The sequence below is a fragment of the Coturnix japonica genome, chromosome 13 (assembly GCF_054131305.1).
Source record: "Coturnix japonica strain WE chromosome 13, WE-NBRP24, whole genome shotgun sequence".
NCBI classification, from domain to species: domain Eukaryota; kingdom Metazoa; phylum Chordata; class Aves; order Galliformes; family Phasianidae; genus Coturnix; species Coturnix japonica.
In genome coordinates, this window is record NC_140675.1 from 20,480,692 (window position 1) to 20,503,701 (window position 23,010).

The 23,010-nt window shown below is 42.2% G+C and overlaps 2 protein-coding genes across 3 annotated transcripts in view; one reads left to right on the plus strand and one right to left on the minus strand.

Moving 5' to 3' along the window:
- Window positions 1-23,010, minus strand: part of LOC107321021 (acyl-coenzyme A synthetase ACSM3, mitochondrial-like) — an 89,106-nt gene that overhangs the window by 9,455 nt on the left and 56,641 nt on the right. The window contains exons 1-2 of one of the 2 annotated variants that reach the window (XM_085514461.1): window positions 8,129-8,201; window positions 3,407-3,665 (exon numbers count right to left, since the gene is read on the minus strand). The gene's annotated coding sequence lies outside the window, so the exon portion shown is untranslated. Of the gene's footprint in view, window positions 1-3,406; window positions 3,666-8,128; window positions 8,202-23,010 lie in introns of those variants that run through there. The other variant, XM_085514462.1, reaches the window with a different exon arrangement.
- On the plus strand, window positions 1,043-21,912 carry PDILT (protein disulfide isomerase like, testis expressed). Its single transcript, XM_085514515.1, has 12 exons — window positions 1,043-1,256; window positions 7,580-7,786; window positions 10,601-10,734; window positions 12,673-12,827; window positions 13,149-13,153; window positions 13,455-13,594; window positions 14,448-14,573; window positions 15,538-15,735; window positions 16,805-16,925; window positions 18,130-18,311; window positions 20,581-20,670; window positions 21,717-21,912. The coding sequence occupies exons 1-12, from the start codon at window positions 1,058-1,060 to the stop codon at window positions 21,786-21,788; spliced, it is 1,629 nt and encodes a 542-aa protein (XP_085370641.1). The 5' UTR covers window positions 1,043-1,057; the 3' UTR covers window positions 21,789-21,912.

Genomic DNA, 23,010 nt, shown 5'->3' on the forward strand with positions numbered 1-23,010 from the left:
TTTGGTTCTTCTGAACAGGACAGATCCATCTTCAAGTCATCTCAGTCCTCATCCTCTATACTGACCAGCCCACCAGAGTCACTGCACCTTTGGGTGTACACCCCAGACTACAAATTTAGACATGGCTTAAGGATCATAGGTGTTCCTGCTACTATTAGAGGCTGGCAAATATCTTGGCTTCAGCGTTCATATTTGAAAGCTATCCAAAAGTTGAAAGTAAACATCTGGAGCCGTCAGTTACTCTACAGATACTAGCTAACAAATCTGGGTCACAAACTGTTCACATCGCATCAATTTGTTCTATATCTGAGAATCAACAGCAAAACATTCTGGTTTAACCCACAAAGTAGGTATATTTCTTGAGATATAACACAGCACCTCATCAGAGAGCTTATCCTGAATCAATCTGCAGAATGTAGCTTTGCAAGCACAACAGATAAACAAGTATTAACCAGAGGAACAGCTATCGTCTGCTTTTCATAGGTGCTGGAACAGGTTGCCCAGAGGGGTTGTGGATTCTCCATTCCTGGAGCTGCTCAAGGCCAGGTTGGATGGAGCCCTGGGCAATCTGATTTAGCACCTGATCTATCGCTTGGTAACCCTGCCCATAGCAGGGGGTTGATGATCTCTGAGGTCCCTTCCAAGCAAAGCCATTCTAAAATTCTATGATTCTATGATCCTCTGATTCTAGTTACCTCATGTACTGTCCTGCCTGTAGCCCTGAGCGAGGTTACAGACTTATTACAGACTTATGCTTCTGTGGGCACGTTTCCCCTCCTGTGCTCTCCCACCTTCTCTCCAGGGTTCTTATTACTTACAGCAACTGCAAACCTATTATCTCCACAGAAATTGTTTTTCCAAACACTGCTAGAGATGGGGAAGTAATTACGTTAACCTTCCAGTGGAAAGGTGCATTTGGCTCCACTGATGGTAAATTTAACAACCTTATCAGCCTCTAAGTATGGCTGATAAAACAGCAGCCATCTGAGCAGCAAATACTGGTGCTTAGTCCCCCTTTGCTCCTTTCTTTTTAGTCACCGAATAAAGGTAGGGCAAGATGATGATGCATCATTTCTTCCTTCTGCCATTGGCATTTCTCTCAGCTTTCTTGGCTGTGGAGAGCATAAGCCCAAGTGAAAGAAAGCCAAGGAAAGCCAAACTCCCCAAAATAAGAAAGGAGAATAGCGTACTCTTGCTGAAAAAGAGCAACTTTGACAGAGCATTGAAGGAAACGAAGTACCTGCTGGTGGAGTTCTGTGAGTATCAGCCTTGTCTGTCTCTTAACCTGGCAGCTCTGCAGAGCACAGTTGATGCTGGAACATGAAGGTATGACTGTTCTACTGTTGCTTTATCCTCCAGCTGCCCTTGTTCTATGTCCACCATGTCTCTATTTCTGACAATAACTACAATCACTGATTTCTTTTTGGAGTATTTGAGCACCAGCCTGCTCCATAAAACTGATACTAAGATAGGTTTACACGTGTGCAGCTCTAACTTTGCATTCTCTGCTTCCAAGGCATAATCTTGCACGTGTGTTTCACAGCAATGATGGGTGAAACTCTGTGTGTTCAAAAATCAGAGAGGGCTCCGATTCTCCCACATTTTCACCCACACTTTGCATGAGATTTATGCCAGACGTCATCTCTCCTCTGTAAGTGTCTGGGCTGTAGGGAATGGCTCTGTACATTATTTCAGTGTCTGTAACTGCATGATATAGGTCTGCAAGTCTCTTTCCCTGAAATCAGCACTTGATTAGGTTGAGGCAGGATTGTGGCTTTTCTATTACGTTCCTGCTCATTCCACACAGGGAGCAACTATTTCTGTGAGTTAGGAGGTCTGGTATTACAAAAAGTAAATCGCAAAAGCCAAAAAATAGTCTCGTGATTGCACCCACCCAAAAGCTCAGACACTACGTGACTTCCCCCTCCACATGGGAAGGTTTTCTGAACAGCCTGCAGGTAGCACAAACTCCTACTGTCAGAGCAAAACTCCTTCAAGGGGTTGTGTTACAGTTTATGAAAACCTGAGGATGCCATTTCATGTTCAGAAGGTCCTTCTCAGTTTCATTGCCAGTGGCCCCACTAAGCCCATAGAAGCCACAGTGGGGTATAGGACATAAAAAGAGCAATTCTGCACAACTCATTCCCAGTGGGGCTGCAGAGCCCCTATAGATAGCACTGGTCTTTCCAACATGTTTAACCAGCTTGCTTCATACAACCTATTGGGGAGGCCAGCCCCTGGAGCAGTGCTCATCGCACTCCTCCAGATCATCGTTGACATTAACATCGAATTTTAACAGATGTGCAGCTGATTTCATGCCTGCATACCTTGTGCTTAGTGCTTTGCTGGACCAGAAATGATCATTCAGCCTTCAGAAGGACAGAAATAATGTGTGGAAACACAGAATACTTAATATTAAACACTACGCATTATGATTGGTGCAGAGAGAGGAGTTACAGCAGAGACAAAGGAGTCCTATGAGAAACTGCAGTGTAAATAAAAATGCTGTAAATCTCCAAGTAGAGACGGTTCAACCAAACCAGCAGGGGAAGATACTACTTAAGACAGGAACTTTTTCTGCGATAAGTTTACTATGGGAGTGTCTACAGGTTATGGACAATGGACTTTTCAGACTGTGTAAGAAAACAAAAGCTTTATCTCTGTTCCCTGAGCTTGACATTGCTTCACCCTGCTATCAGTTGTGCTGCACTCACTGAGCTCAGCACACACATCAGCTCAGCCTTACACTACAGCTTTGCAGCCTAGCTCGGCTCTGAAGGCAGGTAAGCACTGAGCACAAGATGCAAATCCCAAATCAATCCTGGATCTGGAATAGCTATTTGTAGTTAAAGCAATATCCGAACTTTGCAGAAGCAGATGTGATGAATTAATAAAACTAAAAATAACTTTGGGTCATGCTAAACATTTAATTGATCCTCAAACGGTTACAAGACCTGACACATTCCTTAAACTTTGAGAGCCATCGCTTTAGAAGTTTATTTTAAAAATTAAACATCTGAATGACATGTTTGAAATGCTGAAATTCAGCAGGAATGTCATAGAGTCACAGAATCACAGCAGTTGGAAGGGACCCCCAGAGATCATCAAGTCCAACCCCCTTCCAATGCAGGTTCCCTACACCAGGGTGCACAGCTCAGCATCCAATTAGTTTCAGAAATCCAGAACGAATGCAAGACCTGAGATTCTTCTTCTCAGCTGTTCTCAATCGTGGCAATGCAATGAAAGAATGCAAAGGAATCCCATACACCCCAGAAAGTGGACTTGTACCAAAAAGAGGAAAAGTGTGAGCTCCAAATTTGGATTGAATGCTCTAGGATCTGCATAACGTCTGTTCGTACTGAGAAAACCTCAACCCTTTCCCTGCTGTATAACAGTGTCTACTTACCAGTGGCAGGATATTCAGTGGGGAAAGGCCTGCTTTGACGTCTTCTCCCCTCCTGGTGCCTCCTGCAGTTCCACCCTCAGTGTGTCACAGCTCTGTATTCCTTCAGGCAAGATTTAATATAAAAACATCTGCTGATTTTCTGCCATGCAGTTTCAGTACCCTAATGAGCCGAGCGAAGTACACTGGGCAAATTCCCATTATGGAAATGAAGTAATGATCCAGAAATCCAACATTCTTCTGCCTTCATCCCGACTGTTTTCTGCAATGAGAAAGTAACTGGAGGGGCAGCACAAAGGAGGTGGGGCAGAAGAGCACAAGAAGGGCAGAAGAGCAGAGAGTCCAGTTTCAATTGTGGGGTTTTTTTTGGTGAAAGAACAGCGAACAATGTCTGAAAACAGCAAAGGCAACACGTGGCATCGTGCCCGTTCTCTTATCTGAATGGTGCGTCCTGACTGTGTTAGGAGCACTGAGTTTCAAAGTTCACATGAACGGGTCCTCATTCTGCTGCCGTCTGCAGCATTGCCATTAAAGCGATCTAAGGATCACTCAGAGGCACACTAGCATAGGGAACACAGAGCACTTACCTCCAGGAGATGGTAGATCTTGCCTGAGAGTTGCCTACACGTAAGAATTTTGTTATTTACACTGTGTGTTAAGTGAATATAAACCCCTGTGGCGAAGTGCATGGCAGAATATTGTTGCTTTCAAGTTTTATCCTCAAAAACAAGATAATTAACAAAAAATCCCAAGCACTTCAACAACAATTAAGCACCATGGGGAGGATGAAACGTGTCCACTTACAAACACAAACACTCCAAGTACTGCAAACAGCCACCAACCGTGACCATTTTCAGTCATGTATTAACTTGGTCCCCACAGACTTTTCTCCAGGCTAAAATCTCTCTCAGCACTTCTCCATGTTAGAGGCGTTCCAGCCCTCTGATGACTTTCATGACTGCCCCGCTCTAACAGCTCCATGTCCTTCTGATGCTGGGGACCCCAGTGCTGGACGCAGGACTCCAGGTGGGATCTTACAGGAATGGAGCAGAGCGGGACAGTCACCTGCATCCACCTGATGTCACACTGTTGGTACAACCCAGACTACAACTGACTTTCTGGTCTGCAAAAGCCCACAATGCTGGTTTGAATCCCATTTTTCATCCCCAAGTTCTCTGCAGAGCTGCTCTCAGTCAATTTTTCTTCCAGATGCTGACAACCCTGAGGATTTCCTTGACCCAGCGCAGGACCCTGCACTTAGCCTTAGCTTCGTGAAGATCACATGGGCCTATTTCTAAAGCCTGTCAAGGTCCCTCTGTGCAGCAGTTGTCACTAGTTTTCCTGTCTCATTTATCTGGGCAGTAACATTTTCATTGTCTTTTTATAACCTAAGGACAAACACATAAGTGGTGCATTTGTGCATCACACTGCTACTTTGCTCTCCAAGCATATTTCTACCTATTAAAAAAAAATAAGATAAAAGAAACATTTACCTTTTTCTAGCAGATCTGTGCATGCAGTGAACCAGGAGGTCACCTATAGGATTCCTGCAGCCTGTGACTGGCAATCAGTGCTGGGATAATGACATTTAATTGGCAAAAACTGGTGACTATCAAACACATTCACCTCCATCCCAAGGCATTAAAGCAGAAGATGACATTTCTGAAACAAATGAGAAGCCACTGGCTGTGTATATATGAGAAGGAAGACTTCCATGCAGTGAAGGGAGCATGACTGATTTTAAATCAGTGTGTCAGCTCACTCACAAAGCCAACATCCAAATCACACTCACTCGTGTGCTAGGAGCTGGTTCCAGCAATGCAGAAATCTGCTCCCTACGTGGCAAATGGGAACAGTTCAAAATCACCCCCAAACACGTATCTCTGATAACTAACCTTTTCACAGGAACCCAATGCATCATGAGGGAGAATGGGATGTGGGTGCCTCGTTCACGTAGGCTTTGTTGGAAAATCAGTCACAGTCCTTTAGCGTACACTGTCTGAAATAGACACTGGATTTATTTGCAAAATGTGCTTTTAAAAGGGAGCTGGATGGTTGAAGTGTGTGTCCAGGCAGGTACAAGCATCACTAGTTGATATTCTGGTTGCTGGATGCAGTCCTACTGATTAGCATCTATCCCTTCTCTTGATGTCCCTATACATGCATTTTTTAACTGAACATTCTGTATAAGGATCCAAACTTTTGAATAATCTCCAGTGTTTGCATAGCAGAAGAACTCAACTGAACTGCAAACTGCAAACATTATATTAGCTCAGATTCAAAGTACAGAAGTCAACACAGGAGATAATGGGCTGTATTTTGCACAGTAGAATAAAATGCAAACACTTTCAAGGTCACATAAGAAAATGTGCTTTCGCAGCAAGATCAATACTCGCTTTTCTCGCTTCAAGTCTAATATGTTAAACAGGAAACCATTCTTCTACACAGAAAATTATATATCTGTAGTGAAAACTGTAAGAGCAGACTACACAGGAAAGAGGAAAAGTAGGACTCTTAACTATGCCAGGAACTGACAGCTAAGAAATCAGTATTTAGCATGACAACAGGCATATTCACAGTGCCTGCAGCAATCACCGGACATCAGTATGGACAGCCCCATGAAACTGGAGGCCATCAGCAATTAGCTAAAGAAAAGAGGAACTCTCTAGGAAGCAGGTCTGTTTCTTCACTTCTTGCATAGAACAAGAGTGCTAATGGCCTGAGATATAAAAGTCAGCATTTCTGATAGAGATTAAACATCTGTATTGCCTTCCAGTTTGTCAGGCTTTACTTTCAATGACTGTGTGATTTCAACATCAACCTAACTCTCTGTTCACGGCAATCAAGTCTCAGAGTTTAAGTTGCTGACATATGAGACACGTAAAATACAAGTGCACTTAAAGCCTCAAATTTGTAGGCTTAGCTCAGGAAATGGAAAATATGACAAACCTCCCCCACTCAGCACCTTTCCTTTGGGGAATGTGGGTATATATAACATCTGTTCCTCCTGACCTTTACAGGAAGGTTTTCTTATAGCAGTTCTTAAAATAAAGGAAACTGCAGTCATTACGAAAGGTGCTAAAAATGAGAAGCTGTTCTTCAGCACTTGCAGTCTGGGTGAACTTGCTGCAGAAATGGTGCTATGGACTCGCCCCTCCTGATTCCCGACTATGGTAAAACATCTGTGCAACTTTACATTACTAGGGGAAAAAGTCGCTATATTGAAATTGAATCCTAGAATCATAGAATGGCATGGGTTGAAAAAGACCACGATGGTCATCTCATTCCAACCCCCTGCTATGTTCAGGGTTGCCAACTAGCAGACCCGGCTGCCCAGAGCCACATCCAGCCTGGCCTTGAATGCCTGCAGGGATGGGGCATCCACAGCCTCCTTGGGCAACCTGTGAACAGTGCGTCACCACCCTCTGTGTAATTATAATAACAAATTGCCTCTGGTGTAAAGCACTGCCTTGGAATTAGCCAGAATGTACTGGATCCCTAATCACCATGTGACTTCTACTCGTTATTCCAAGTATTCATTGGGGGAAAATGTCAGCAAAAGCATATTTACAACTGAGATAGGAAACTGAAGTTACAGTTAAATCTCAGAAAATCTCTGTAAAGTAGCAATAAAATTAGTTGATGAACCACAGCTGCCATTTGAGGCTGCCAAGGGTTGACTCACAGCACACACAAACACCCGTTATTTTAGAACCACTATCAGTCTGTAAGAACATATTCTCTTATTGTCTCCTTCCCTTCCATATCTTATCTGGAGAAAGTAGTTACTGAATTACACAAGTTCACCCCAGTGAAGTGCTTACAGAACTACCATCCTACAAAGAGTCTCAGTGTGAGTACAAACTCTACCCTTGAACTCCCTTTAGAACCTAATAAGGATATTCTGTGAAACTTACTTTTTTACTCTAAGTCATTTCTTGCCAACAGAAAACTATTGCAGTCCTGTTGATTTTTCAGTCTGAATAGTCCAAGTTCTCATGAAGTCTTGAGCAGTCAGAATCAACACAAAGAAATAAGAAGATAATTTCTCACTTATTTGGGTCACAAATGGCCTTTATCCAGCCTCTCCAGCTACTATTTGACATAATAATTTCTGCTGCAAAGCTCTACACTGGATCCTGTGTAACCCATTCTCTTTTGACTGACCCTTTCCAGATGTTCCTTTATCTCAAGCATCTCAGAATGCATCGAAAGAATTTGCTGAGGCTGCACGACTCCTTAAGAAAGAAGCTCCAAGAATCCAGTTTGGCAAAATAGACGTCACAGATCAACATGACCTGAGAAAAGAATTTAATATTCAAGAGTTTCCGACTGTGAAATTTTTTGTGGATGGCATCAGGGAGGCTCCTATAGACTGCAAAGGTAAATTATCTTATGCACTGCTCATGGCAGGACGTGCTGACCTGTTTTGCTGACAAGGATAAAAGAATGGATGCTCAGATAAAGGCTATACAAACTCTTTGTGCCCATGGTATTAAACATGCAATTAACTCCATACCCATACAAGAACTTTGACGTTAATTGGTCTTCCACATTTATAACTGAACATGCTTCTCTCTGTTGAGTTCGCACAGCCAAGCTCACAACTGGCATAATTCTTCTGAGGACACAGAAACACCCCCAAAATGACACAATTCCACATACTACAAACAAACAAGCCATGCATTAAAGTTACACCAAACAAGAAACTGATCCCAAACCTACTCAGTCTGCACTTCTGCTGGCTCACTGCAACTTCCACAGGTACTGGACATGCAGCAAGTGCTGCAGGGATCCGCTGCACGTAACAACAAACTCTGAGCAAAGCCAAAGAGAAGAATTTTACAGTGCAGCCATCAGAGGGAGCTCAAAGATGGCTCAGAAAGGAAATTATGGAATAAGTTCAAATCTTTGGGGGAAAGTTATTCAGCAAAAATGACACTATTGGAATAGGACAGACGAACGATCCTTGAGAATCCAGGCCTTGTTAGAGCTTTTCTTCCAACAAAAGCACAGACAAGTTACTTCTTTCCTTTGGTTTTGTTTTCTTTTTTCCTTTCTTTTCCTTTCTTTTTCTCCTCTCCTCTGCTCTCCTCTCCCCCTTCCCTTCCTTTCAGTTTTTCTTCCTAAAAATGTTCCATTTTGCAGAGTTAGCAACAATGCCACGATTTGCCTGAGCCTCCATTTGTGCTCTGAGCAAATACACTCGGGTCACGAGTTTAAAAAGGGATTGTGAAGGTTGTTCCTGAGTCTGCACACAACGGGACGCTCCAGCTTCTCCAACTCCTGAGCCCCTGAGGCTGCTCTGCTGAAAGCTGATCTTAAGTATTTTTAGTAACCAGCTTCTCCTTTTACATCAGCTGTTGAATGTTGTACCCACGTTTCCCATAATCTACACTGCTGCAAACAGCTCCTGCACAAATGCCACTGAAAGCACAGTTTGCCATAGAGAACTCGTGCATTAGAGGTGTTGATACAGGAGATTGAAAGCTCCGACTTAAGTTTCTGATTAAACCTATAGGGCTGACTTGAAAACATCTTTTAATCTGGTGAACTAACTTGTCAAGCATGCTTGAGAGCCAGAGAACACCAAGTATTGTAACACAAGATGCACACAGCCATCCTTCAGCTGAGAGCTGCTACTTAATAAACACAGCAGGACACAAGGAGTGAGCAAAGCGGCTTCTCCCCTGTGGTCTGCACAATGCAGAACTGACTATTCAGAGACACATAATGCTCATAATGACTTAAATCACACTTTGTTGATGTGCTTGTGCAATTATTAGTGAAAGCTGACCTAGCAAGTATAACTGTGAACACTGGGAATCTGCAAGCAAACACCAGCCATTGCAGAAATCGTTATTTACAACTCCAAGGCCAAAATCTGCCCAGAAGAAACAACTTGTGGGCCGTGCAGAGCAGCAGCAGGAACACTCTGCACATGAAAAACCTGCAGAGAGGTTACATTGCTGACACAAAGCTGCCCAGCTCTGCATGCGGATAGAAGCCAAGCCCTTTGTGGCCACTAGGCAGTGCTCTGTGCTTTGCTCTGCAGCCAGCACACCTTACAGCCCATGTCAGCCAGCTTGGCCTTAAAAAAAAAATCCAGTGACAACAACAACAAAACACCACCAACAACAACAAAAAAAAAAACACCCCATATTTTAGACTAGTTGCAGTACAACCTGCCTCAAAATGACTTGATGGCAGTAAAACGGTATGACTCAATTCTGACCTTGTCGTATTGTTAAAATACACAGTGCTAGGACTGTTATCCACTTGTACAGCCCTAGGACTTGCATCTTTGATTATCCACTTGTACAGCACATCTTGATTCTGTCACTTCCCAGCATAACGCAGGCGTTTTCATGTACAGTTTTCATGAGCCCTTTGCTGGACTTCTGTAATAATCCAAGAAGGATGCCAGACTTGCAGAGATGAAGGTGCTATTTTATGGCTGAGAGTCTCAATTTATGGCTCCAATTCCTTAGAAAACACGATAACTAGAAACAATTTTTAAGAGATTTAAGATTTCTAAAACTCCTGAAAACCTGAGAAAAAATTGCCAAATAAATGGACTGAGTATGAACTTATGAACACAGTAATGTTCATTTGGAACCCCAAAGATGGAATGGTGCCGAATTTAAGGACAACTTTGACAGTCTTCAGCTTCATTCCTCATGTCTAGGCTAAAAACGAAGCTGCAGTACCACCGGGGAGTTTTATCATGTCTCTGTACCTATTAGATCCTTTCTGCAGCAGCAAAGGAACAATTTTGACACCTAACTCAATTGAATAGCCAGTTCAATATAATCTGCAATTGGTTTGAAGACATTTTTGGATTAAGCCCCAGGTCGATAGCTCTTTATAGCTTATTATGATTTTGATTCACTTGTGGGGCACATGAAAACCTGCAGAAAAGGTTTTCTACTTGTCTAAATTTTCTCATCTTTACATTCCAAGCAATTAACTGGGCACAGCTGCGTGCGGCAGTCCCACAAAACGGGGCTCATAGCTGCTGGTCTTCTGGAGCTGGAGGTGACGGGACCCAGAAGTTGGGTTTGAATCAGTGCTGACCTCAGTCCTAAGGAGTCCAAGTTCAGCTGAGAAGCTTCCACTGCTTCTGTCTTGATTGCTCAGAAAGGTCTCATTCATTTTGAAGGCCGTTTTAATTCTTTGTTTTCTTTTGTTCCACAGGAGTCAGACAGGCCTCAGCTTTTATCACATGGATCAAAAGACAAACAGGACCCAGCACGGTTTTAATCAACTCCACCCATCAGGTCGAAGCCATCATAAATGCTGATGATTTGGCAGTGATTGGCTTTTTTAAGGTAATTCACTGGAGAGCTCGGAAGGCTGCTTTCCCTTCTGATCTGTTAGAGTTACATTGTTTTCCATTGCCACCAAATCTGGCACATCCAAAATGCCCAGAACTTGCTGAAGGGCTCCTTGTACCCTCCAGATTCCACCCTGTTAGGGCTCATGGCAGCACAAGAAGCAGAAAGTGCTCAATGCTGCACAAGCACTGCTTTGCAAAAGGAAAACACTGGGGTGCTATCATCACTATCATCAAAAACCCAGAACACAACAGTGTCAGCTTCCACAAAGAAAATTAAACTCCATGCCAGCCAAAACCACACCACCTAATCACAGTATTCCTATTCAAAGATGGTGTAAAATCACAGATGTGAATATTTGGCAAGGGGAAGGAAAGGTGATAAATACCATCAAATATACCAGAATGCCTTTTATTTATCTTTCCATTTGGAGATGGAAAAGAGCTCCATCAGTAACTTATTAGCAGTTTATTTAGCTCCTGCCAGATGACAGATCTGGGAATAGGAAGTCGAAATACTGCGCTGTGAATGATCCAACACCTGCAGTCCTTTCTCAGGTAAAATCCTGCTACTTTCCAGTGTAGAGTAAGTTTCTTAGGATTTGGGACTGAATGATGCAGAGCAATGGCCAAATAGCGTAAATATGAGTCCTCAAAGCACTCAGTTAGAGGTCAGAAAAATAGGGCTAGGATTTTCAGTTCTGCTTTTTCATTGTGTCCTTGAAGCCTTCCCTATCTGCAACGGTCAATCAATGCTTTAAAGAGACTTTTATTCTGGTAACTTTCTGCCTAGTTCAAGGCACGATGCCTGGACTCATACCTGAACTGATAAGGTCCCAAACGTGTTGGCTACAGCAGACAGATCATGTTTTATGGCTGAGGAAAGTAGGATTCATTACCAAATTGCCCAGAGTAACAGAGGTGGTGAACACAAACAGCACGATAGGACAAACTGTGACAATGCTCACAGAGCCCAGAATTTCGCCTTGCAGCAATCTACTCACAGCCACGTATGGAGAAGGGCAGTTTTCCAGTGCTGGACCAGACTGAGGCGCTTTTGGAATGGCAGCGATACTGGAGAGTCTCCTGCAAAAGGCTGATAGCAGACAGTGCCTGCAGATGTGTCTGACTGGGCTCCACAATTGCCCTGAAAAAACAGTAGATGAGCACCAACATGAGCAAGGCCACGTCAGAAATGCAGGGGCTGGAAGCTAATGCAGTGGTGTCCAAGTAAATAAAGAGTTGCATTGGCCTTCTGTTAGTCACAGATTGCTCACAAACGTGAGTGCCAAAATGTGTTGGGAGATCTCAGCATAGAAATTGCTATTAATCCAGCATGAAATAATTATCTGATTAAATCATACCTGAAAGAGCTGCTGCCTTTCACTGTGCCTATTGCCTACTATTTTGAGGGTGGACAGAATGGTGACTGCTTGACAGATGGAGGAATCAAGATCCGTGCTTTGAGGAGCACTCAGTCAAAGCCGCTGACACATCCATTAGGTTCCCCTGCAAGCAGGCAGCCCTCCCCTCTTGTCCATGCAGCTCTGCCACAAAGCTGGAGCAGGGGAGCAGCTGCTGGCACCATCCTTCCCCATCTGGAGAAGTCTTGGCAGAGCGTGGCAATGCCAGGGGAGTGCAGGGCAGATGAGATGAACGCAGGATGCAGATGGGGGCAGTTCAGTATTTATATTTCCTCAGACAAGCCAACAGTAGCCAGAACAGTGAACACACTTGTGTTGTCACAGCACTCCTATGATTTCCTCTATTCTGAAGATCTCCCCATGAAGGTAACTGTGGCAAACCATACTCACTTTGCATTCACCTACACCCCACGAGCCTTTCAGGGCTCATATCACTTGTAGCTCTCGCTCCTACACATCCTGTCAGGATCCTGGACACAGCTCTTCATGAATATTCTTTCTGGGACTAGGAACTTCATGGTGACAGTGTGGAAGTTTTCCGTGAGACTGCAAAAGATGTGCCAGAGATGCCTTTTGGGATGACAAGCAGCGAGGACATCCGTGCCCATTATGGCATCCAACTTAATGCTCTTGTTGTGTTTAAGAAGGTAGGAGTGCAAGCCTAGCAAGGTAAGGTGCAACAAGCTGCTGTGGCAGCTTCAGGTTATGGAAACGCTGTGTGGTACTTTTTCAGCTTAGATAATTCCCTCCCTGAAATTCAAACAGCTTAACACAAAAAAAATATTGCATTTGCAGACAAGAAAGATAAGGAAGAGGCAGGCAGCAACCTCTGGGTATTTTCTATCTTTCTGCTCACACTTCAGAATCCCTATGTTCTAATGCACCAATAGCCCATACACACCATGAACTGAACATGGTGATGTTCGGAGAGTCCTGCTGACCTTCACTCCTCCCTTTTCCTTCAATCAGAAATCTTTTCTTCCAGCCCACGTCAGAAGCGGCCAACAAGAGCAAATGCAGAGTAACAGCACCAAACTTCAGACCTCAAAGTAGTCAGACCAAAAACACAGATAGTCACAGATAGTACATCTGGTGTAGAACAGATCTCTTAGTTCATTAAGATTAATGAGCAAATTAAAACTGTCAGCTGTATCCTGGATTCCAGCTATAATCTTCTGTAATCTTTCATTTTTTAATCTATGGAATTCCAATTACTGAGGATCATAAAACAGCAAAAGCATGAGCAACATTCTAGCCTAAAGACAGTGCTTCTGTTCCTATAGTTGATAAGGCAACCTCAAACTTCACTATTTATCTAAGGGAAAACCTGTGCATAATGAAGTGCTTGGAGATGGCACGAGGAACAAACTGGACCTCACAAGGATAATCAAAACCTTTACCTTGGATTTGGTCACTGAATATAATCTTGAGGTATGTTTATTTCTTTTCCCCTCACTGTATTACCAAAAGCCAGAGGAGAAGGTAACATTTCACATCAACGTCTGAGAAATCTCCCTGCATTTCTTGGGTTTTAGGCTATCAGATTGATATAGGCATCACGTTATGAAACTGCTTACGTGCCTTGACAAGTTATTACCTAGAACCAAAGGGAGTATTTGGCTAATGTATTTCATATGCTATTTCCCTACTTACTGCAAGCTATCATTAGTGGTACTTCTTATAATACTGTAAAAAAATGGGAGAAGGAAACCCTTCCCACCAGATATAGAGTCTACATGTTAAGAAACCAGGGAAGAGACAAGACCACTGCCTTTCTCCCTAACAGCTGCTGTTACTGTGAACTCTTCTGGCAGTGAACATCTGCAGAGGAATGCGTACAGAAAATAAGGAGCTGATCTGCTCCTTAGTGTTGGAGAATGTTGTTTGACTAGGCCAGAAGAAGTGAGGGATGTGCCCGGGTTGGCTCTAGTTGATGCACCTGGCTGTCCCTAGGTATCACTGCCTTTTACTTTCAGCTCATCTTTAGCACTAATTCTTCAGCATGTGTTACCCAGGAGGTCAGACTGTCCCTTCTAACTGTAAAATTCATGAATAACAATGAGATTTTTACTGCAATATAAAAAATACTGAGGAGTTCCTGATTCTTCTCACTTTATCTTCTCTAAAAGAATGAAAGCAATTTCAGGGTTGTGGAAATGACTGGGAATAGAGCCCTAAGAAGTAAAATCTGCAATATCAGAACTGAATGATGCTGATATTCTGAGCCTCTGATCCCCTGCTTTCCTTAAGAGAGATGGAACAGATGTTGAGTGTTGTTTTCCAGACATCTGTGAAGATTTTTGATGTCCCTATTGAAAACCACATCCTGCTGTTCATCCCAACGAGCTCAAAGACATTCAACACTACTTATGAAAACTACAAGTCTGCTGCTGCAGAGTTTAGAGGGAAGGTTTGTAATACTGAATCCTACTACACAAATACAAATGCTAAAAGATCGGTGGAAAAACACCACTGGTGACTGCAACAGTACACTGCTGTCACTCTGTCCTTAGATCTACTAAACCCTTTAAAAAACATTTCAGCAAATATTTTTCAGCTCGGGCCCTTAACAGAATTATCAGAGAAATTCAAAGAGTAAATGTCACTTCAAAATGATCCTTTAAAACAAAAAGATCACAGAAACCAACATTAATTCCAGCTGCTCCAACTCAACTTGCTTCTGATTTCACACATACAACTTTCTAGGAGCAATCTCTAACCAAAGCTGGTTTTAGCAGGCTTATGGCAATTCCTGCCTGCACCAGGAAATGGCCCAAAGATCCCAGGGCACTGCCTGAAGCAAGAGCTGGTTCCAAATACAAAGCCTGAGAAGCACTGCAAGGCATCTGTATAGATTTGTCTGCAGTGCACAAGTGTTTGCATACATATATTTACAGATAAGAGCAATCATACACAGGAGTATTTTAGTTCCTATTGCCAGCCAGTGTGGTGCTACTTCTGCACAAACTATGCTAAAGATTGAAGTATAATTTGCCTTGTAATAGAAGAGCACACATGAGTATTTAAAAAGACAAACACATGACATACGTTCCAGCAATTCTGTCCTGTGAAGATCAGTTAAGGAATTGGAGGAGTAACTTAAAAGTGTTACTAAAATAACTGGTAGCAAACCGTTGTGAAAAGGCAGAAGGGAAAATTCCATTTGTTTTGGCTGCTTTGCCATTTCTTAGCTTGGGTCAAGGAATGAAAACGTTCTGAGAGCTGCTGGCTGTTGGGCTGAGACCAAAAAAGAGTTCTACAAAATTGCTTTCAATTAAGGTTAGGTCTGAACCTGCTGCCAAGCTGCACTTCTCTAAGATGGCTAAACCAAAGCTGGAAGACTCAACCAGATGCTTGGCTCTCTTCATTATCAGATAATGTTTGTGTTGGTGAATACTAATGAAACAAGAAATGGACGCATCTTTGAGTATTTTCGCATCAGGGAAGTTGATGTTCCTGCTGTAAGAATCCTGAATCTGACAAGCCAAGAGAAGTACAAAATGCCGGCAGATGAGGTGACTGTGGATAACATAAGACAATTTTGCCAGAGCTACCTGGATGGAAAAGCAAAGGTATGTCCATGACTAATGAGATGCCCCTCTGCTACACTAACTAAAACAAATCTGCAAAGTTAATACATCCCCTTTTTGTATTAGAACAGTGTGCTTTTCTGACTGCTAGCTGATTAACTTCCTCTTGCCCTACTGCATTCACTGACAGTTACTGAAAGAGCATTCCTCGGTGGTTAAAACAGAGGGGAATTACAAAGCTCTCCAGTTCTCTTACTTGAAAAATGGGCAAATTATTTAGGAGGCAATTTTTCAGTTGATTCAAGCTCATGTTTTAGTGCTTTAAAGCCTCCTTGTGCTTCCATCTTTCCAGTAATCATGGAGAAAATGTACTTTCTTAGTTGGGAGAAATGAGATTTCACTAATGAATGCAAAGGAATTTGAAATTATAGAAGTTCAGTAAATAAAAAATAGTCAGTTTCACAGTAGAAAAGAATTTAGCATTTGTTGCAAATGAGTCTAGCAGAGAGAATTTTCACAGGAGGAATCACTCCCAGTGGTAAATTCGGTATCTTTTTTCATCATGAAGCATCATCCTCCATACTCACATGGAAAATACATGAAAACATTTTCCTTCTTCAGCGCTCTTCAGGGTTATTTACTTTTGTTTCCATCACAAGGAGTGATGAGATGATCAGTCGGAGTAAACTGAATTGAGAAATTTGAGCAGCAGGTCTTATTTTCAGTCTTGAGGCGGGTAGAGGAACAGAAGAGGCACAGGTGTCTACCCCACAAAGAGCTGCTTTGGTGGCACACACACACTATGGAACAGCTCCTAAGAGGACAGCATGACATTCTTCTACTAGGTCTAAAAGAAAAAATATTGCCAGGGTGTATACTGGAAAACGTAGGAGTCGTGTGGAGGCTGTGATTGGCAGTAGAAGAAAACATCTGGGCAATACTCACCTTATTGAGAGCCCTCAATAGGATTAGTGGATATAGAGATAGCAAAAAATATCATTGAGTAAAGATGGGCATCAGGAAGAGGGTGATCTCACTTGCCTCACAGTAACTTGGAGTACAGTTCCTCGATGCTTCCTCCACTCTCATAGCAGAGTTTGCTTCTGCTTAGTTACATCTCTCTAGTGAAGAAGTTGCTGAAGACTGGGACAAGATGCCCGTCAAAGTGCTCGTCGGGAAGAATTTCAACAGGATTGTCTTCAATAGGACCACGACCGTGTTTGTCATGTTTTGTAAGTATCGCTGTATTCAGATTGCTTTAACGTGATCCATTGGAAATGAAAATAGAAAGCTCATTCTTACATACCAGGCTGGTCTTTGCACTTTACAGAAGTCATGCTGAGCGCATTTTTGACATCTGTTGCAAGTACTTAAAACATTTTTGTGCTGTCTGTGAGAATGCTGCGCTACCTTTGCTGACTCAGAGCGGCAATGAGAAACTCTCAGTCCCTTCAGTAAGTTTTTGTCAAAGCAATTTCAAGTCTCTGCCTTGAAGGAAGGTGCAATAGGATCTCATGCTGCACAATGGGATATTGTAATATTCTGTACAGTACAAGTCTGGCTGCCTTTCAGGGACAGAAGGGAGTTAAGTAAGGCTTTCTGGATACAATACTGTAGCATTACATCCCAAAGAAGAGCTGTAGTTTAGCCAGTCTAACTCCTTCCCCTTTTCTATCTGCAAGGGAGGTGGCATTCCCTGCTCAACCTTTCTCTGCAGGAAACTGCTGCCCTATCCTATACCAGCCAGCAGAGATTGCACTGCGCATTAATTTGTTCAGTTGAGCAAACATACAGCATTAATATAAATACAGCTTTCAGCATAATACTAACAAATTCTTAAAGGTAGCGCAATACCACAGTCCTTTTAATTCCATCTAACCTGATCACAGCCACTCTTTTCCTGATGGAAATTCTGTGGCTGTGAATGCTATGTAAGGGTATTCTCAGCAGTGTGCCTTTTTGTTAACCTGCTCATGCACGCTGCTTGGAGACAAAGCACCACCATACCTCAGACTCCTCCTTTTCAGTACAACTATGGCATAGTTTATGGATACAGTTAATTTTAATATGTCTGGAGACATTCTAATATGTGTAAAGCATTTTGTGCTTCTGGCAAGTACCTCATCATGGGAACAATATATTACTTGAGTTGCACTGGTTATCTGCCATGCTTCTGCAGCAAAGTCATATGGCAAGTGCTGTGTATTACGGTAATAAGGAGCTAAGAAGCAGTGCTGCTGCCAGAAAGACCTTAAAGATAGTGATAACCTTAGGCTGGTTATCACTACATGAAGACTCACAGAGGACGGATGGTTTCAAGTAGAAACCGATCACAAGAGAAATCATAAAACCCTGTTAACTTTCACAAGCTTAGCAGATCCCACTCGGCACACCAGGACATGCTCTTCCAACAGACTGCACGCTTTTAATTTGCAGATGCCCCTTGGTCCTATGAATGCAGAAAACTTCTGCCAATCTGGGATGAGCTAGGAGAGAAATATCAAAGCCACGAGGATGTAATCATTGCGAAGATAGACATCACAGCAAATGATGTCCTGTCAGTTGAGATGGACCGCTACCCCTTCTTCAGACTCTTTCCTGCTGGACCCAATATCCAGGTGAGAAGCTTGAGGGGATGGCATAGCTGCATGCTGATGGGGAGCTGTGTGTGCACAGATCAGATAGAAGCACACCCTTTAAGCAAGGCTTTGCTCTTTATCTACTCAACACTGAGCTCATTATCAACAAGAACCTGAATTAAAGGGGAAACTCTCCCACTACCTCTGAAGTGTGAAGTTGTAGCAAGAGCCTTCGCTCTAATCACCATCTTGGACCTCATTACTGCCTCATTCTCTGCTGTTTAGCAGTCTCCCATCTGGATTCTAGCAACAGTCTTATCTCAGAGCAAACTGAGAGCCAGACTCCTCATCACTACAGCACCTTTCCTCAAACACAGCAAGAGGCGGACAGTCACAGAACAGCTCTGACAGTTGTTTCTGCAGCAGCTATGACTAGGCTGTAAAATACCGCTATCACTTGTCACATCCTCTATATTTTCACAGCATTCACTTCTCAAGACTTACTCCTGTGCAGTTCTGCCAGTAATTTTATTTCATTCGGTCTCAGTAGGGAAGAAATATTTGTTGTCAAGACTAATGATCTTCAGAATATGCTACCTAATGCCACGTTACAGAATAATCACAAGATGCTACAGCTGAAAGAAGGAAAAATATTAGACAAATAGTTCCATTTCTCCATCTACATATACAATCTCATTAAAAAGAAAATATATCTGAAGCCAAAATAAATTAAATTTTAAGATACCGTTATAATTAAGGCATTACTAAGCTTTTCATTTTTCTTCTTAGTCCCAAACTTAAATTAAATTTGAAGACATTTGCTCATGTCCTCATTTAATCTCTTAGGGAGATATTTTGCTCTCAGATGTGCATGCACATCTCCTAATGAATTGAACTGCAGTCCTGCACACTCACATTGTGCTTTGTCTTTAAATGGGAGAGCAGAAATCCATGAAATTCTCATAACAAATGCCAGTTTGTAATAAATAAATAAATAAATAAATCAGTATTAACTTTCAGTAGCTAACTGGTCAGCATGGGTGAAGTTTTCAAAGCACCAGCTTTGTGTTCCTATGTTTTTTTTCCATTCTTGCTCTATTTAATAACCATTGATTTCAGTGTAAGGATGTGTTGCTGGATGGCTATTATAGGATAAAAAGAATATTCTGGCGTCAAAAGCAAAAATCAACTCTCAGTGAGACAGAAAAGTTTACTCCTCCCTCAAAGAACAACAAAACGTGTATCTGTATGCCAGGAACAGCTACAGTCAGAGCTGGAGGAACAAGAGAGTGGAACTAATGATTGTGTGGAGGAAAGAGTGACCAGGCATCATCTGAGCTCCATCTGTGAGATGAACAACTCATCCACTGTATCATCAAGTCCAAATGTGAGAGAACAACATGCATTTTTTCAGGCAGATTTTAAGGTTATTTGATTTATTTCTATGGATTAAGTGAGAAAAATAACACTGACGTACACTTATGCACTGATTGCTCTAATGAGAAGCTTTGACACATCCTCAGTAACGAGAGCAGAAATCAACTGCATCTCTGGTTTTACAGGTCTTTGGTCTGAGAAATTTCTATTTCAGCCATTAGAGTAGAGCAGAACTCAGAATATTAATTGCCTCTGGAGGAATCAAATAACATTACTCAAGAAAGTTAATTTTGCAAAGAAAAGATACCTTCAAGGCTGCAACACCTTTTATTACAAGAGAATACCTATTCTCATGGGGAATATTAAACCCATGTATACATCTATTGAACTCACCAGGGAAAGGAGGTGTTCTGATCATAGTACTTTGAACTCATATCAGGCATAACAGCATCTGATATAAAGCAATACAGCATCGCTGGTCTTCATAAGAAGTCAGCTTACCACTTTAAAATAGAGTACAATGTCAGACTTACTCAGAATTGTAAGTTCCTACATTAAAAGCACTTCTCACTAAACTTACTAAGAAAATCTCTCATGAGCTCCCAAGTGGAGGTGAAGTGTAAGAAAATTCATGTAACTGCTCCACTTCCTCCTGCTCTTATTGAATACTCAAGGTGGGGAATGTGGATTTTAAAAGCCTTTTTTGTTCAGACAGCTCAGAACATCGCAGCTGGACCTGCAGAATACTCTGCTCTGAAAACATCTTGCAAATGTTTAACTGCTGCAGTTCTACCCTCACCTTTTAAACTGAGAGCACAAGTCCAGATTGTGGGCAATCTAAAACTCCAACATCCTTCAGCTAATTGTGCTGCTATTTCCAGCATTTTGCGTAGAGAATTAAAGACTTTCCTAATTTTCACATGCTTTCTAGGAGGTGCCCTATGCTGGGGAGCACAACTTGGAGGCATTTTCTGAATTCTTAGAAGAACAAATGAAGATGAAAGCAGAAACAAGAGAAAAGGTAGGTGACAATGACTGATCTGCTGTGAAATCCAAGGCATGTCTACACCTTATGTAGGCACACCAGAATCAGCAATAGCATAGCCCACAAATATGGGCTTCAGCCATTGCTTGGATGGTTCTCACCAGCTCATGACCACATTAACTGCAATCATACCACTGCCAGGCTGGCACACACCCACTCACATCCTTGTTTTCATCACACAGACAGCTCTTCTCCCACTGCTTATATCACCACTGAGCCCTTATGTTAATACAGTACTGCAAAAGGAAAGCTGTGCCTTGACAAGTGTAAGCAAAACCTTGTCAAGATTCTAGCTGGAAAAAAGCCTTTGCTAAATTCATTTAATCTACAGCCAAACTGGTTCAAATATTCATACCCATCTCATCCTGCTGCAGGCAGCATGATTCCTCTGCTTCATGAAGCAATGGCACAAGCAAGAGCAGGCAATGTCCTTCGTATTGACAATCTAGTTATGACAATCTTCTGATTCCCCAACTCTCTTTCACTCACTGTAAGTCAAACCAGATAAGCATTAGCTGTCTCATTCAATGTAACACTGATTCACTCCGACTTCACTGCTGAAATAGGTAGTTACAACTGGAGAGAGATGACTAAATAGTGTTACCAAACAGAGGTCTGCACTGAAGGAACAAGATCTGTGACTGACCAGTCACTGTACACCTGTTTTTCAATACCTGGAGCCTATGTTTGGTGATTTCTTCTGTAATTGCCTAGTAAATATTCTTCTATACTCATTTTCTTACCAGTCATGGTATCCGAGTTCTCATCAAAGCTTCATGCAAACCCTCATCTATGCTTCGCCATAACCCAGTGCAAGGGTGTGCAAATAAAACATGTTTTATCAACAGCAGCACTTCTTACCCCATTAACCACTCCTTACCCCATTAACATGCTCTCACTGAAATGATGAAAACAATTTATTATATATTACTTTGTTTATGAAAGTAAAGTGTTAATAGAGCAACTCTCTTAGTGACGATGAGCAGTAAGGAGCTTTGCTCTTGCATTTGCTTTTTTAAAAGGGTCCTTCGAGAGGAATGAAAGAGGTTCTCAGCCAGAAAGAGACCGTAATAACTGAGAAAGAAGAACTTTAACAGTACAGAGAGAAAAGTCCTGAGGATTGTGAGGAATGTTTCCTGGAAGGAGTTCGTTATGAGAATGAATCAACTCAACTGAGCACAGAGCTGAACCAAAAATAAATAAAGAATTCAGCATCAATTGCTCATCGTGTGACCTCCATTCTGAATTCAGTTTTACTCGTAGTTTCACCAGGTTTGCGTGTCAGGATTCTTAAAATATTGTCAATCTTGCCTCAATAATTCTTTCATTATCAAACAATTGCTCTGACTTAGGAAAGTGTAAGTACCATGGTAAACCAATCAAGATGCCATACCATTCTTTTTGATCAAAAACTGCAGCAAGTTTGCAATCAGTTCCTCTCCAATGTACCCCACAGACAACCCTGTTGTTTCCAGGAGAGATCAACCGATCCCTGGAGAATGGGTGGTCTGTGACCATTTTGCTTATTGTCAAGCAGCAGAAAATGCAGAAGTTATGGTATAACTTAATTTAACCCAAGGTATTCAAGCATGTATTCACCTCACCCAGCCTATTCAGTGGGAGATAGCATATGGTCACCATGACTGGCAGCATCATTTACCACCTCAGCACTGCACTTCAGGAGCTGAAGTTGACCTGTCTAAAGTTCCTCACTGCAAGCACAGGAGAGGTTCAAGGTCCTTGCACTGTCCTAGTCTGGTTCTCAAAATTTAACCCAGCCAGCTGGATGGTAAACTGCAAACACAGCAAAAGCCTCATCATTTGTACTCCCTGCTTTCCTAAGCTTCATACATATGTGTATATACATGTATGTATATGCATAGTTTAGAAGACTCAGTCAAATTACATTTTGCCTCGGATTCTTTAGCAAAATATTTTGTTCCTCACATTTCAAAAGCTACTGAAGTTAGAAATACTAAAATCGGAAACTGTAGCTTAAGTCATGTTAGCCAATCTGAGAGAAGCAGTCTGCTCCTTCACTTCTAATTGTGGATCACAGCTGAGCTATTATTTAAAGCAAAATACTTCTCTGAAGATGCCAAGTGCTATTCAAACCTCTTGATTTTAGGACAGAACAAGATTTGGATAGAACTGCAACACTGCGCACATCAAACCAAAGCCTCACTCGGCAGCAACAGCAGAAGACAGGATCTTAAATAGAGGGGTGCTGGGTTTGAAGAGATTAGCTTTACTTGCTGGCAGTGGAAACTCCCATCCCAGCTGGACAGGGAGGGATGCAGTTAACAGTAATTGCTT